The 16,784-nt window shown below is 43.1% G+C and overlaps 1 protein-coding gene across 1 annotated transcript; it reads right to left on the bottom strand.

Annotated features, from left to right (window-relative positions):
- Window positions 1–3,509: 3,509 nt before the first annotated feature.
- Window positions 3,510–14,667, bottom strand: LOC147656036 (uncharacterized). The gene is made up of 3 exons (XM_086859141.1): window positions 14,292–14,667; window positions 8,482–9,119; window positions 3,510–4,963 (listed from the first exon to the last, which is right to left on the bottom strand). Exons 1-2 carry the CDS (start codon window positions 14,665–14,667, stop codon window positions 8,551–8,553), a joined length of 945 nt encoding a protein of 314 aa, XP_086715267.1. The 3' UTR covers window positions 3,510–4,963; window positions 8,482–8,550.
- Window positions 14,668–16,784: the final 2,117 nt, after the last annotated feature.

The following is a 16,784-nucleotide window of genomic DNA, read 5'->3' as shown; positions in this document are numbered from 1 at the left end:
ATATAGATATAAATATAGATATAAATATAGATATAAATATAAATATAAATATAAATATAAATATAAATATAAATATAAATATAAATATAAATATTTTATAACATATAAACATATAAACGTATAAACATATGTCCTAGTTTAGGGCAAATTTGGGAGAGAACCTCCAAATGCAGCTCCCCCAGAAAAGCAAAATTCAAATGGCCCCTCCCCACAACTGGTTCAGGAAAAAGAGATTTCCTTGGAGAGAAATGGGAAAAACTGTTTATTTAACAAAAATTGAGTAATATTTAAAAATAAAACCTCTCACTGTTCGATGGGATGGCAAATCCAGGAAGAAAAGTCCTTTTAATATGTAACATAAACCAGGCCATTGGGGATACCAGTATCATAAAGTCATCCCAGGACAATATATAAACATATAAATAATATAAATAATATAAAAAAATACAATAATATAAAAATACAATAAATATAAAAATACAATAAATATAAATATAAAAATATACTTAAAAAAACTTAACTTAAAAACTTAATATACTTAAAAACTTTAAGTATAACTTTAATATACTTAAAAAAACCTTACTTAAAATATATTTAAAAATTTAAATATAAAAATAAAATAATATAAAAATATTGCACTTAACTCTACACTCACCTCATTTTTCTGTTTCCCTCACAAACTGACCCATTTGGGCTAGACACACCTTTCCATCCTATTTTTCCTCTTGGGACTATTTTTATAAGGAATGTGTTTCTGGAATGGTTGAGCAAGTTCCAGTGGCAGGGGAACTTTTCCTTCCTTAATCTTCTTCCTTAATCTGTTTCTCTGAGGGATTCCAGCCCTGCTGCAGAAGAGGGATGAGAGCCTGAGGGGTGGTTGATGCCATGGAATGGTGTTTCTGCTGTTTCCATCCCCTTTTTTTGGGATGTTACCCACTGAAGTTGCATTTCAAAAGCACTTTTAAAACTGCAAAGCCAAACCTTCAAAAGCTGGGCAACACCAATGGGACTTGGGCAATCCTAAAGAGAGTGATAAGGGAAAAAATACTCTCACATCTGCCTGCTCATGCTGCCCCCGAGGTGAAATCCCAATAAACAAGTTACAAACCAGACCAATTCATTTACATGGCTTGTCTGCCTTGAGGAGAGATTCAGAAAAGAGGAATTACAGAGGACTGGAATGAGTCACTGCACTGCCTGCAAGGCTGAAGGGAGCTGGGATCACTGGGCCTGTGAAATATTTGCTGCTAAAAGTAGATAATAGGAATATAAATATCTAAGCATCAATTTAAATATAAACATAAATATGAAACAAGCATAAATATAGATACATTTCTTATAAATAAAACATAGAAATAGAAATACCCTATAAATTCAAAGCTGTAGCAGGAGGAGAACATCCATGGTCACCTCATCAATCCTACAGGGAGCAATACATGAATTTTAATGCCCATTTCTGAAAAGTCTGGGGAGAGGAGGAAGAAAATCATAATCTATGGAGAGCAGGGGTTGCCTTGAGGTCAGGTTTCTGCCTCATGACTGATTTTGGTGGCACTGCAGGCACCCTAAAGCCAGCTGAGGGATGCTGTTCATGCCATGGCCCAAGCAATGTCCTCACGACCTGTAAGGTCTGACAGTGCAAAGGGACCCAGAAAAAATTGGAATAAGCACTAAGGATACAGCTTTGCAGTGGGTGAAATAGGTTTGGGATCCTTCTCTGGTACTGAGGCCTGCTGGAATGGCCCACTGCTATTTTATTAAACTCTGACTTTCCAAAATATGATTTTCCATCCAAAAAGTTCATCAGGAGTGACCCACACCACCTTCCCCCATGAGACACTCCCAGAAATTCTTTGGGAATGTGCTATTTATCCCTGGCACAAGGCACACCAAGGAGTATTGTAGCACTATCAGTACAGGGATGATCAATTTGAGTGTCTGGAAGTGTTCCCTGGCACTTTGTGGACATAATTTCAATAGTTAGCAGGACTGTCTACATGGTTAAGTCCAATCTGCAAACCTGGTGTTATGGTTGGAGGGACACAGGGCAATGCACCAATGCCATTGTGGATTTTCATAGAGCTACAGAATGGTTTGGGTTGGAAAAGACCTTAAAGATCATCTCATTCCACCCCCTCCATGGGCAGGGATACCTCCCACTGTCCCAGGCTGCTCCAAGCCCAGTCCAGCCTGGCCTTGGGCACTTCCAGAGATCCAGGGGCAGTCACAGATGCTCTGGGTACCCTGTGCCTCCCCACCCTCCCAGGGAACAATTCCTTCCCAATATCCCATCTAAAACTGACGTCCTCAAATTAAAGCCATTTCCCCTTGTAATTGTGACAAAAGCCCAGAAAACTATCCTTGGACAAAAAAAGTCTTTGCCACAATAGCAGAAGATGTTTTGGAGAAGGAGCTGTAGTACTTGAGTGAAAAGCCTTGGTTCTTTATTACTTCTGCTCTACCAATACTCAGTTGCTCCTCAGGTTTAAGGCAGAGGTGCAGCAGAGCTTCCAGACCAGAAATCACACAGGGATCTCTGAGGGGAGGCAGGAACCCAGCCCCTCCTTTCACACAGAGGGAGACAGGCTGGTGCAGAGACTCAGAAAAGTCACCTGAACCACATCCAAACCTGCTCCTCCTGCTGGGTCTCCATCATGGCAAAGCACAGAGGAAAAGAGGGATTCCTAGAATTAAAGGAGTGGTTTGTGTTGGAAGGGAGTTTGAGGGTCATTCCTGCAGTTAGGAGCAGCTGTTTGAGGTATTATTCACAGGAAAGAAAAAGAAAGCTTTTTCTTCATGCTAGGGAAATGGGGAATGGGAGAAGGACAATGAATTAATATGCTTTGATCTCTTTTGCAAGTGCCTCCAACAGCTGCCAGGCCCTCCTCCCTCCTCCTCTTGGGCTCCCTGCCAGGGCACTGCACCTCTTGAGCAAGGAGAAAGCAGCTCCTCTGCATATTAATGTCTCACAGCCCCTACACGGGCCAGGCTGGGTGAGGACACACCTCTCATGGCCTGCTTTTAATTTCTAGGATGCAGAAAGGGCAACGTGCTGTGCAACCCTCTGGGACATTCCTGTGGGGCATCCCCCCAGCACTTCCCTGCAGGAAAGGGCAAAGCTGCAGCACACACACAGCACACACCAGAGGATGTGTTTGCTGCTTCTGCCTGGCAAGAAAATCCTGCAGGTGCCACGTCTGCAGTTGAAAAATGGCCCAGGAGGGCAGTGAGAGCGCCTGGTTCTTACCTGTGTCTCACCTGCCACAGCTGCATCACAGATGTGGCAGGAGTTCAGGTCATGGTGGTTGGTAAATAAATGCTTCTGGTAAAAGGCAAAAATTGTCTGAGGTTATTATGCCAAATCAGAAGGAGCTCGAGGGACCCCAAGCTTGTTCCCACCACTTGGGATTTAGCTCCTTCTCCGATTCCGACTGAGGAGCCCTCTCTGGAAAAGCCATGGGCAATTTGGCTGTGCAGTCTGTCCTTGTGCTAAAAAGGATTAAGCTGAGCTCAACCAACAAGCAAATCCTCTTCTGTACCAGAGAATTTAATTTTGGGGTAGAATTCTTCAGTCCCAAGGCACACACACAGAAGGATTTTGTGCAGTGACTCCAGCATCCCAAAATCCCACCTGACCATCCTAGACATGGATTCCTAGAATGGTTTGGGTTGGAAAGGACCTTAAGAGTCACTCAGTTCCAGCCTCCTGCCCATGGAGGGGGTTGGAATCAGGTGGTCTTTAAGGTCTTTTTAAGATCTATAAAAAACCACAATGACATTGATATGTTGACCTGTGACCCTGCTACTGTAAAATCAGATTTACAGATTGGATTTAACCCCCTAGACAGCCCTGTGAACAACTGAAATTATGTCCACAAAGTGCCAGGGAATATTTCCAGACATTCAATTGATCATCTATGTTGTGAAATTGTTATAACGCCCCTCGGTGTTTTCTTGGGTTTGTTTTTCTGCTGCTACTGCTGCCTGCCTAAAAATGAGGTTCCAAAAGTAAAATAAATGAGCCTGATCAGACCCCTGATCAGCTTGAGAAATTTCTCTCACAGTTACACCAAGCAAAACAAAGCTATTTTAGGACAAGGAAAGCTCAGTGTGTTTGAAGGGCTCCTGAGGCCTTGCAAATTCACAAAGGCCTTTATGTAAAAGCAGCAACACTCTTACATGGTATGGACCAGGCATCTTTTTTCTTTTATTTCCCTGTTGGAAACTTTCCAAATGGCTTATCCTTGATGATTTTTAATCAAAACAGACAGTTCACAGAGGTCAGCCGCAGGGGTGGCACTAACTGGAGCTCTGGCTGAACTTGGCAATGATGGCACTGGCAGCTCACAAGAACATTTTGGCCAAGTGGAAGCTTGAAAGCTCTCAGCCATCTCTTCATTCTTGGTTTTGGTCCAGGAATGGTCACGATGGGGAAGCTTGTCACAAAATATTAACCACAGACCTTTCTGGATGGAGAGGTGACATTAGGCAGAGAGATCTCTCTGGTGTGACCCACACAAGATGTGGAGATCTCCATCCAAGGCCAAATTCCTCCTTTCCAACACTCTGTTAACAGAAAACTGCCCATCCCTGGAAGTGCCCAAGGCCAGGCAGGGCTTGGAGCAACCTGGGATAGTGTGAAGTGTCCCTGTCCATGGCAGGGGGTGGAATGGATGATTTTTAAGGTCCCTTCCAACCCAAACCATTCTGGAATTATGGGATTCTCAGAATGAGTTTATGTGGCCAATGTTGTAATTCAGCATGTTTTGGTTAATCTTTGTGATGCTGCAAAGTCCTCCTTGGGCATTTTGTCTCGGCTGCATCCCTAATTCCAACTCTCATCTTGCTCAATTAGCATAAGTCATTCTCTGGAAGATAATTCTGTGATTCTGTGGCAAGATTTCTTGCAGCAGAGATTCTCCTCTCCTTGTCCAGCTCTTCTTTCTCCACTTTAATTCACCTCCTAAGCAGACAAAAAATTCACTATTGAATGCTTTTATTTCAACAAAACTTATCTATTCAGCCCATTTCAGTGAATGAAAAAGGATGGCTTTGCCCATCCCCATGTGCTGAGATCATCCCAGTGTCCATGGATCAGAAGGCTTCATTATTAAAAGATGTAAATGAATTAATAAATTCATTTAAAAGCACCCTTGTGACTGTTCCAGGGGTAAGAGTGCTGGAAACCAGGCACGGCACAGAGCTCAGGAAAATTAAAAACACGCACACAAAACCAAACCTCCCCTATAAAAAGCTGCCTGATGTGTTTTCACACGAGGTCATGTTAAGCAAGCTGCCATGACTTAGACAAATGGGCTCATTTTCTCGGGTTTTGCACAGAAAACAACGCTGCTCTGGCCAGTGAGCAGAAATGTTCCTCTGTGTCTGGAACAGGACAAAAACCCCAGCTTTTTGCCTCAAAAAACAGGCCCACTCATGGTTATTTCAGGGGTGAATGGAGATCTGTGGATGCCTCTTCAACGTCCTTGTTTCTCTGTGGGTTTTGCTTGGTAGACAAATATCAAGCATTCCCAAAAGATGCTGTGAGAAGCTATCCTGGGATAAAGGAAATATAATTGCAGCAAGAGAACAAGGTCAGGGGGATGAGTGAGAACAGGGACAAAGAGAGATGAAACATGTTTGGCCTTTTTGAAACTTTGATTGCAAATTTTCTCTGTACTTGGAGTGTCTTTGTAATTCTTTTTTACATTGGACTTCAAGCTTAGCTCTGCCTGCAGCCGTGGGTCAGCCGCTGCTTCCTACCACTGCCTCAAGACTTTAACAGCACCCCTTGAATCTCTGCATGATCTAGAAGCTGCTTTAAATCCCACCAGTGGCTACAAAACTAAATCTCAATTATCTGACTTCCAGTTGGATTTTGTGGAGGGATTGTTTGTGAAGATGTTTTTGGAAGGCAGTATGGAAAATGTGACTTTTTCCTCCAGAGTCAGAAAGTTTATCTGTAAGGACACAAGCTGTCCTAAGCCATTTCTCTTAGGGACACAGAGAAAGAGTCTTTCACCCTTCTATTTAAGGCACTGGTGAGGTTGTTCAGTCAGCTTCTCCCTCAGCAAGACCACCTTTCCCCACTTTCCCTCTTTGACATCTCACAACTCTATGGACAACTTGCAGTTACTGTGATGTGTTTTTGGAGCCCAAAGCTAATTTGGAGAAGCATCATCAGCACCACCACAGGCTGCTGTGAGGAGAAGGAGCAGCAGGCCAAAGCAAAAGAGGACTCCAGCCATTTTTTTAAATCCAAAGACATTGAGGTGGATGACCCTTTGGCATACCAGATTCCCAGATGGTATGAGGAACTGAGCCAGGACAAAAGCTCCCAGCAACAAACCCTACTTCTTGCATGAAGTTCTTGGGGTTTTGATGACTTGTGTTTGCAAGGTCACCCTGTCTGGGAGCAGCCGCTTCCCTCCCCCTCGTGCCGTCTCTCGCAGCCGTGGGCAGGGACATAACGTGGAAAAGTGTTTATATCCTCCTGGAGAGCAAGAAACTGGAAATAAAATGTGGGAAAAATGTAATTCCAGCTCAGTCACTGAAGTGCTTTGATAAAAATAAGCAAAAGTATCAGAGAAATACAGTCCTAAGTTACCAGGGAGGGATGAGGTGCTCTGAAAAGCACATTGAAAATGCAAGCGGTAGTGGATAAACATTCCCTATGACATCCAGTAGTTATCCATTCCATTGCCCTCAGTTGCCTTTTCCAGACATTTAGAAAGTGCAGGAAAACAGTTTTGAATCTTCCTGAAGGAGATGGAAGCAGGCTCTTCACGTCCAGGAAGATGGAGGCAGTGGAGGGAAGCAGGAGCTGTGTGGACATCCCAAAAGCCACAGAGCTTGGCTCCATCTTCAGCTACAGCCCCGTTTCTCCCACAGCGGCAGCTTTGTCCTGAGTTTGATGTAAGTTTTTTTCTGTTTGGGATCTTGGAAGCCATCGTGTTGCCCTGGGACTCTACTGGCTTGTCCCAGACTGTCCTGAACAATAAATTAAAATTCATGGATTCAACAGATTTTGTACCCAATTAAAAAAAAAAAGCTCCTTGTTTTGTAGCACAGTCAAAAAAATTTATGATATGCAATAGTGAGTGAACTGTCCTGGCCAGGACACTGCCACTGCTGACACCTCCAGCTGAGACAGTTCCAGGGAATTCTTTATTCAAGGAAAGAAATGGGCACTTTGGGTGAGGTATTCAACTGCCCAAAAAGAGGCTTGGAGGGTCATAGCAGATGCTGTGGGGCTTGAAAAGAGAGCAGGTTTAGATTGGATATCATGAAGAAATTATTCCCTGTGAGGGTTCTGGGGCCCTGGCACAGGTGCCCAGAGAAGCTGTGGCTGCCCCTGGATCCCTGGAAGTGCTCAAGGCCAGGTTGGACAGGACTTGGAGCAGCCTGGGATAGACATGGGAGGTGTCCCTGCCATGGAGGGGTTGGAATGAGATGATCTTCAAGGTCTCTTCCAACCCAAACCATTCTGGGATTCCATGGCATTGATCAAATCTCCCATGATTATAAAGAGATTCTCTGTCAAGAAACACAACCCAGGAAATGACAACATTATTTCAACTTCAACAGATTCGTGGCAAAGTTGAAAATTGGGCCTGAGAAGTTTGTCTGAGCCGGTTTCAGGGATGCTGAGCTGCGTTTTTCCTAGCCACAAAATTAATCTGTGGAAAAATGCCTCGATATAATCGTGCATTTGAGAAGGGACAGAGTCAGCAGAGAGCAACACACATCTCTTGTCGCACGTGCAGCAGGATAAATGGAACAAGCAAAGGTCTGATTTGTTATTGCTCCCATCTGGAGGGTAAACCTGACATTTCTATCTGCCAATAACAATTTATTGTGAAGCAGAGCTGCAGGGAAGGTTTCCTCATGCTAAATCAACGAGCAGAAGAAATGAACCTTGTGTTACAACCAAATAAGAAGCTTAATCACAGCCTACATGTCTGGCTGCATAAATAATTCAAATACATGCAGCTGCATTTTCAATATATTAAACCCAAACCCCCAAAACAGCCCTGTGAAAAACAGAAATTAATATTCCATTAGTAAAGAAACAGAATAAATTGAAGTTCAGGGTTGTTCTCACTTTGTCTTTGGGGAAAAAAGAACTTTTTACAACTCACAAGCAAAATATATTAATGATCATCTGGGGGTTATTCTATCACAATTAATCTCTTTTTGCTGGAGCCATGGTCAAAATCTCTGTGTTGAGCCCACAGTGCCCCAGAAAATTACTCCTGTCACTGAGCCAAGGTCATGAGTTTCAGGTGTATTACTGGAGGAAGAAAATATTTCCTCCACTTTTTTTAAAAGCTCTGAATTTATATTTTTCTTTCAAATAGGACCATTCACTAAGTGCTAATGTCATAAAGATAATTATGTTCTTAACAACAGCAGTGTCCTTTTTGGTGACAAGCCTTTTTTAATACTGTAATATTCAGGGTTTCCATGTGTATTGCTTACCAGAAAAAACCTTATTGCAAGAATTTGATTTCAATATTAACATAGAGCAGAAGCAAAGCCCAATTATTTCTATAAGGGGAGAGTACTGGATATCCTGTGAGGTGTGCAGGTGTGCATTTCAAGCAAAACTATAATTGTTGCCACTTTCCTCCCCCAGCTCTGAAGTGAAATGGGTTCTTCTTCTTCTTCTTCTTCTGTTGCTGCTGCTGCTGCTGCTGCTGCTTCTGCTTTTTCTTCTGCTTCTGCTTCTTCTGCTTCTTCTTCTTCTTCTTCTGCTGCTGCTGCTTCTGCTTCTTCTTCTTCTTCTGCTGCTTCTTCTTCTTCTTCTGCTGCTTCTTCTTCTTCTTCTGCTGCTTCTTCTTCTTCTTCTGCTGCTTCTTCTTCTTCTTCTTCTTCTTCTTCGTCTTCTTCGTCTTCTGATGCTGCTGCTGCTTCTTCTTCTTCTGCTGCTGCTTCTGCTTCTGCTTCTTCTGCTTCTTCTTCTTTCTTCTTCTTCTTCTGCTGCTGCTGCTTCTGCTTCTTCTGCTGCTTCTTCTGCTGCTTCTTCTGCTTCTTCTTCTTCTTTCTTCTTCTGCTTCTTCTTCTTCTTCTTCTTTCTTCTTCTTCTTCTTTCTTCTTCTTCCTCCTCCTCACAAAGACTTGTTACCAATTTTTGTGTTCACTAACGTGACAGGAACTAGAACAGCTGTGTCTCAGAGGGCCAAGGACAGCTGTGGAGGCTGGTGATCCATCCATTCCTTGTGTGTCCAGGTTCTCCATGGCATCACCTCTGTAGTCATCACCTTAGACCTTGCAGAGGAGTTCACATCCACCAGGAGTCCCTAAATCCCTCTTTTATGGTTTCCACGCAACGCATTCAGTGAGAGGAGGACTTTGTGTGGTGCACATTTTGCCACTTTCAAAGAGACAGATTGTGAATTTCAGTTTTCTTTGTCTTTTCCAAAGACCTAAATCAGACAACCTGGGGTTATTTAAGCATATTTAAATTAGATATAAATTTATCTGCTGCACCTGCACAGATTAATTTCCCCTTTAACTGAATTAACTACATTGACAAGAATGCTCTAGAAAGGAGTTCCAATGAGTGGCTCTGGCATTAACAGCTGCTTAATTGATACCTAAAACCAGGTGAGAGGATTTCCCCCCAGAAAGTCAATACTACAATAACAATGCTCTTTGTGTTTACAAAGCTGACAATAGTTTTTCACACCCACCCAGCAGAGGGAAACCAGGGTTGCTCTATTTGCAATGAAATGTAGTTTTTCAGCTTCTCTCTGTAGAGACACGTTGTTTTTCTGGAGAGAAACATTGGGTGGAAGGTTTGTTCACATTCTATGGCTGAATTATGCCTGTGGGATCTATCCCTGGTGTGAGGAATTTGTACTCACCCTGTTAAGATTGGGTTAGGAAGGCAAACCTATTCAACTGAAGGGCTCATATCTGGAGAAGGTCAGAACAGCTTTAAATTGGGGTTCAGAATTAACAAGAATTCAGAATAAAGTGAATTTTCATTGTCCACCTCACCAAGCTGTGCTGTGTTAGTTTTATTTTGGTCTTTTTTTGGTTCCTGAAATGTAAAAGCTTTGGTAATGATCTGCAGACAGATGATAACAGTGAGGACTCTCATTTAACCTCAGCACTGAAGAGCTTCAAACCTGTGTGTCTGCACTTCTCCAGCACCTTCCAGCCCTTGGCTTCTCAAGGACTTTACCTCCTGACAAGAGACGTGTTCTAGCTGTGTTTGTGGGACCCAATCTCAAAAGCTTCCTGGAAATTCCTCTCTTGGAGAAATTGCTGCTTTAAACTTTGCCTTTATAACACCTAAAATTCTTTTTCCTTGTGAACAGACCAATTGATGTTGAATATGAAGAATTTCACTCTTGTTCAAGGCTTGGGCAGCTTCCAGAGCTGGTATATTACTATGGTTGTGAGCAGCTCTCCAAAGAATGTTGCATTAATTTACATTTTGCACTGTAATTAGATTGGATTTGAATGATGAGAGCTGCTGAATTCCATACATCTTTTGTTGAGGTTAGAAAAGGTGCTCATTGACTCTTGCCTCTCCTGAGCTCCACAGAGCAACCCTTGTGTTTCTAATCTGCTGCAGGAATGACGTGTATCATAACTACAGACAAATAAATCATCATGTACATAGAAGGAATGAACTCATCCAGTTGAATATTAAATCCCAGAATCCCATAATGGCTTGGGTTGTTCCCACCTTGTTCCACCCCCACTAGAGCAGGTTGTCCAAAGCAAGGACTCAGTCTTGATCTGAATTGTTGCTCTCATTTTATTTAGTTGCTCTGACTAAGATGAGTCAGTGGGAGGGAGTGAGTGCCATCCTCCTTTTATTTAATCCTTTTGAGTTTACCTTGACTTTTTCTCTTTTCTTTTATTTCCTTTTTTTTTTTTTTTTTTTTTTTAAGTATTTTCAAATGGCTCAAGTGAAATGTTCCATTTCATATCACACTAAAATTTCTTTTCAAATGGTAATTTTATGATTCTCTTTTCAGGGAAAAAAAAATCCCATAGCATGTCCATTTTAAGATTTTGTTCAAAAGAATGCACAGTTGGTTTTGTCTGGGTCTTTCCCTTTCCCTTTCCCTTTCCCTTTCCCTTTCCCTTTCCCTTTCCCTTTCCCTTTCCCTTTCCCTTTCCCTTTCCCTTTCCCTTTCCCTTTCCCTTTCCCTTTCCCTTTCCTTTCCCCCACCCCTTTCCAGCAGCCAAACAAATGCCATCAGCTGTTCACACAAGCCCTCATCACTGATCCAGCTGATGAATTCCAAATCTTTCCTTGGAGATGGGGGAGATGTTGAGAGCCCAGAATTGAGTTGTACTCTATAATTTTGATTCCAAGCCTTATCCTTGCCCAGTTCTGGCCAAAATTACAGTCCTTGTCTCAGAAACTGAGGCCAGTAATGGAATCAGGGGAGGGTAAAACCATCCAGTATTCTCCAGGTCAGGTAATTTGCAAAGAGATCCTTGGAAAATGTGACCATCACAAATTGGGAAAGTTCACACTCAGCCAAGAGGGACCTTCTCCCATGGTGGACCAACATGTTTGGAATTTTCTCCAAGGCCAGGGAATTCCTGGAACCCCCTGTTCAGACTCCTGCCTGTGAACTAAACAGGACAGGAGGGGAGCTGGAATTTAGTGGCAAGCTATCTCATAGTTGATGGGAAATACTTGATGGGATGGAATGAAAACCTGCATACATTCCAACCCAAACATCACATTACACACATAAATCTATTACATGTAATAAATTCCTTCATCACTGCCAACTGAGGTTATATTTCTACCAGATCCCCACATTTTTTTTAGCTGGGAGCAGATAGGACATAATGAAATATTATAGATTCTAATGGCTTCATGCCAAAGAGCTCAGAGTTAAGTGGCTGATAAGAAACAGCCATTGAATTAGGCACCCCAGAGCAATAAATCTCTAAGAGCTGGGGGAGGCAGATTCTTGGCAGCAGTGCCCTGTTCAGTGTTGGGGTCTTGCTGCTGGTGTTTAACTTCCTTTGTAAAATGAGTTTCACAAGTGGATTCAGGTAAAAAATGACAATAGGGTGCAGACGCTTTTCAGGAGAGAAAGGTAAATATGTGGGTGTTGGTTCAACCCTAGTTCATTTCCCATCCAATACTGGGATCCCTGTGCTTTAAGAGCCACTTCCTTGATTTGGAGCTGATTAAGTGATAATTAATAATTAAATTAAACTAATAATTAAACTCCTGTTTGTCACCCAGGACACCTAATTATCAAGGAACTGAAGTTCTGAATTGAATTAATTGTCCCATCCCTGTTCATGGGCAGGTTGGATGGGGCTTGGAGCAACTTGGTCCATGGAAAGTGTCCCTGCCCATTGCAGGGGGTGGAACAAAATGAGCTTTGGGGTCTCATTTAACCCAAACCATTCTGTGATTTTATGATTATTAATGTTTGGACAACAAAATGTTCTTTAGAGTGTCCTGTCCTCCCCAATAAGCACATCAAATCACAGACTTTACAAGCCAAATATTTTCCTTTCTTTTTTCCTCCCTCTATCTCAGTCATGGTACAATAATTGATACCATTGGTACCATGTAGATATAAATTATGTATATTTGCTCTGAAAACCAAGGACAGGGGTGATACTGGCTGATTTCAGCATTCCAGGTTACTTCCTGTGCCCTTAGGCTGTGTGTGGGAAGGATTCAAGGTGTTGATCTAGGCTGGAGATGTTTCCAAGGGGAGAGGTTTAATCAGTGTTGATGGGTGGGGATGGACTCTGGGGAGGGTTTCTCACTTAGAGCCATGAAAAGGGATCTGTTGCCACACACAGGAAACTTTTTCCTCCTGGTCTTTGGGTGCAAGGCCAGTCTAGTTCTGAGCTTTCCACACCTGTACCAGTGCCTGCCAGGAGCTGGTGGAGTCCCCAGCCCTGGAGCTGTCCAAGGAAGGGGTGGGTGGAGGTGGCACTCAGTGCTCTGGTCTGGGTGACAAGGTGGGGATCAGTCACAGACTGATCCATGGTCTTGGAGAGCTTCCCCAACCTCAGTGATCCTGGGATTCTGTGACCTGGGAAATGGCTGTTTTTGAGATGACCTTGCCTTTGTTCTTATGATCCAACAAAAGAGAAAATCCATAACGGGTTCTACATCAGGAATGGTTTCTCTGTGAGCGCTGTCAGTGTCAGAAGAGGTTTTTGGGCTTTCAGAAAGTAGTGCTACAGCTGTGACACCATGCCTAGGCTCTTTGTGCCATGTGTCCTTGGGATTCTTGGACAACCCAGCATCTCTCTGAGCTGAGGACAGCCAGATTCCCTCTGTGGATTGTACTGGGTCACAGTTCAAGGTTTATATTCCCAGTGTGAGGGTGTAGATATAACCAACTGCATGTGGAGTAAGGATGATTTAACTGCTAGGATTGATCCACTACATGGGAAATTGCTTTAATGTCATGGAGATCACAAAATTCCTCATCCTGGTATTTTGCCATGGAAACCACAGGGGATCAAAGGAAGAAGATGTCATTTGCCACCTTTAAACATGATTATTTCTAATAGAGAAAGATGCTTTTTCAGTCATGAAAACTGAATTTACACAGAGAAGCCCTAAAAGCCAAGATCAAAACCTTCTGGAGGTTGTGATTTCATGTTCCATCAAATTCAGAATAATGGTGTGTGCCTAAGAAAAGCCATGCTTTGCTCTTTGCCAGCCAGGAAGGACACAGGACACACAGCTGGGACCAAAGAGAATTAAGCTGATTTTTTTTCAAGACTTCTCAGGCCACCTTCATCAAACCCACTTACATTCATTTCTGAGCAGTGATTGGAGCTCCTCACGTGGAAGATGTTTTTTGGCAGGATGGGATTATCCTCACCTCTACAGACACAGAATAAATGTAATTGGCTGCTTTTCCCTTTCCCCAGCCCTCACAACCTGTTTTCCTGATTTCTGGCTTAACCCATGGAGAGATCCAGTGGAAGTCAGTACAAACAGCTTTGCTTCTCAGACTGGCCCAGAGCATCAGACCCCTTGCTTTTAAATGAAAATGGTTAATCCATGCAGAAAGAGGGACAAATATAGCCAAGACTTGTCATTTCAAGTTGTAGGTTTGGCCTTTATCAGCAGTGTGACCACTGGGTGTAAATCAGTTTAAGAATTGGGTGAGTGGCCAAAGTGGCCCTATGGACATGGAAAAGCTCACTGACCTCTTGTCGAGATTTATTTTCAGTGCCTGATATTCGTGTGCATCAAATAATGTGTCTTTGATATGAACGATTGTTGTTCAATTGTTGTATCAAACAAGGCTTGTGGTTGCCTGCCAGGATTTTCTCCAGCACAGAGGAAGCTCGTGCTTTGTTCTGAGCAACAAAGATATTGTTGGAGGATATTCCAGCAACAATCATCACATCTATATTTGTGTGTCGAGCTCTACGTTCCTGTAAATGCAGGAATAATTTCACACCTGTGGACAGTGTGTTTGGAATTTCATGGTTGTCACCTCCATCCATCAGTCCTGCCTCCAAAGGACCATCCATGCACCCAGCTCGTGCAGTGCTGGAGGTTTTGGGGTCATTTATGTTGGATTTGGCACTGGTTCTTTGGATGTTCTCAAAGAAGGTCTCCTCAGAACTCTCATCTACTTGAAGATGTTGCTGCTCACTGTAAGGACTAAATGGCCTCGAAAGGTCCATTCCAACCCAAATATTTCTATGATTCTCTGATTTTAAGAGTGATTTGGTCTATCTGGTTAACTTTTCAAAGTATGAGGTGATTATGCTTAACTTGAAGCAAGAACCTCCTCAGCTCTCTACTTCCTCCTTAGTTTTCCTCCTCAGTTTTCCTTCTCTGTGTTTACTCCAGGACTTTGAGGAATCAGTTAAAATATCAGGTGGAACACGTCAGACACAATGTCTTCACAATGGTTTTATTGCTTGTTTTCAGCAGTGTCAACCACAGAGAAGAACCCCCTCTGGAGCAAGGAGGCGAACCAAATACAAAGGAGAAAAAAAAAATTAAAATAAAAAATAAAAATAAAAAATAGCCATTTCATTGCATATATACAGAGTCAGACCAAAAATAAATAACATCAGGCAAAAGGCCATGAGACAAGGCAGAGATTTCACCTGTGCTGAGCAAGCAGGCCTGTTGTCGCTGGCATGGAGGATACATCACAAGCACCTGGTACAGAGAAGTCCACAGAGACAGATTCTCTGCTCACAGCCAGTCCCCACCACCCTCTGCTGTCAAAGCCTATTTACAGGAGGGCAGAGCAGAGGTGTTTGCAGCTTGAGAAGGGTCAGTTGGCACCAGCTGCTGACCCACAGCTTGAGGTGTTTGAAACAGGCTCTGAAAAATGCACTTTCGAGTTCAAAAACGCCTTTTAGAACTCGATTTATCGTCATCGTCATCTGAGTATCAAAAATGTGTGTGTTATTTTTGTATTTTTGTTTTTTTTTCTTCTTTTAAATGTGCTCTTCAGATTTCCTCTATGTACAAAGGAACAATATCCACAAAACTTGGGTATAAAACACTGGTGCTCTGCTGCTGCCAATGTGCATGTTCCCAGGGTCTGTCCCTCAGAAAACCAGTGGGCATTATTTTCCTTACAGACCTGTAGCCTCCAGTCCCCATGCTTGTTTTGTCCCCTGTGATTTCACAATAATAGAAATAGAAATGACCAGAATTTCAAACCCAGGGCTCATCAGGATATAGCACAACATCATGCAAGTTAGGACATTCAGGAAGAGATGGAAAAGATGGTCCATGCTCCCAAGAAACTCCTGTTAAAAGCTATCATTTACATCTGCACAGGTCTCCAGGGGAAATAACAAGGTCAGTCACTGCAATTAAACCTCATCAGACTGATATGCAAATACTGGGTTTGGAGAGGGGATGAAAAGCTGACTGACTGAAAGGCAATGGATTGAAATCCACATTTTGGGACATCTGACTCCACATGCCAGTCTGGGATTTGAATCTTTTCCTTATTACAGCAGTTTAAGTGCCTGAATGATGCCAGCAGAGTCATTCTGGATGGCTGTGGGTGTGTGTGACCCCTGCTCTTCGAGGTTCACCTCCAGTGAAGCAGCTTTGTGGTGCTGGCCCCATCAGCATCGGGGTGGGAAAAGTGCAAATTTGCATTGTGAGCCAGGGAATTCAGGATTGCAATCTCTGTCCCCTGGAGTTTGGCACATTCATGGGTGCAGAGATGCCATGGGGGGAAGCACAAGGCTGGGAGGGAACCTGGGCTGGGCCAAACACCCAACCTGAAAGCAGAAGCTGGGACACAGAGGGAGGAATGTTCTATGTGGGCTTTCCTGCTACAGCTGGATTCACCTTCCAGAGAAGGGACATTGCTCCTGATTTCCACAGACCGTTTATCAAACCAAGATGGACCTGTGTGGTCAGAATAAGATAAGCTTCATGAAGACACACGTTGGCATTTCCCAGTTTGAGAGATTTCCTTTTAGCCTGAAATTATTTCGTATTTCCTTTCCCCATATTTCCTCTCCCATTGTTTAAACCCTGGGCTGAAGCTGGGAGGAATGGAGACAAAAGAATCCCACCAAACCCCTTTAATCCCTGCCATGGAGCCAAGTGGTGTTCATTCACTCCTGAGCTTTCTTTGGAACTTCACTTGGCTTTTGAAAAACTACGGCCAATCTTTCATTAACCAGCAGGTACATTTCTCCCTGAAGGCATTTCCATCAGATTGGAGCAGAGATTTGGGTTTAATCCCTCTGCCCATGGAGCCTTGTGGCACAGACACGACCCTCATTGCTTTTGAGACAAATGGGAACCCGGTGGG

The sequence above is a fragment of the Cyanistes caeruleus genome, chromosome 1 (genome assembly GCF_971803275.1).
Source record: "Cyanistes caeruleus chromosome 1, bCyaCae1.hap1.1, whole genome shotgun sequence".
Lineage (NCBI taxonomy): Eukaryota > Metazoa > Chordata > Aves > Passeriformes > Paridae > Cyanistes > Cyanistes caeruleus.
This window is presented reverse-complemented; position numbering and strand designations above follow the sequence as displayed.

What these genes read in the sequence shown, in the direction of transcription:
- LOC147656036 (XM_086859141.1), bottom strand. Translation starts at nt 14,667, where the DNA reads ATGGACCTTTCGAGGCCATTTAGTCCTTACAGTGAGCAGCAACATCTT. An exon ending in GCTGGAGAAAATCCTGGCAG is followed by an intron (nt 9,120 to 14,291) that starts GCAACCACAAGC and finishes ATTGGTAACAAG; the next exon opens with TCTTTGTGAGGAGGAGGAAG.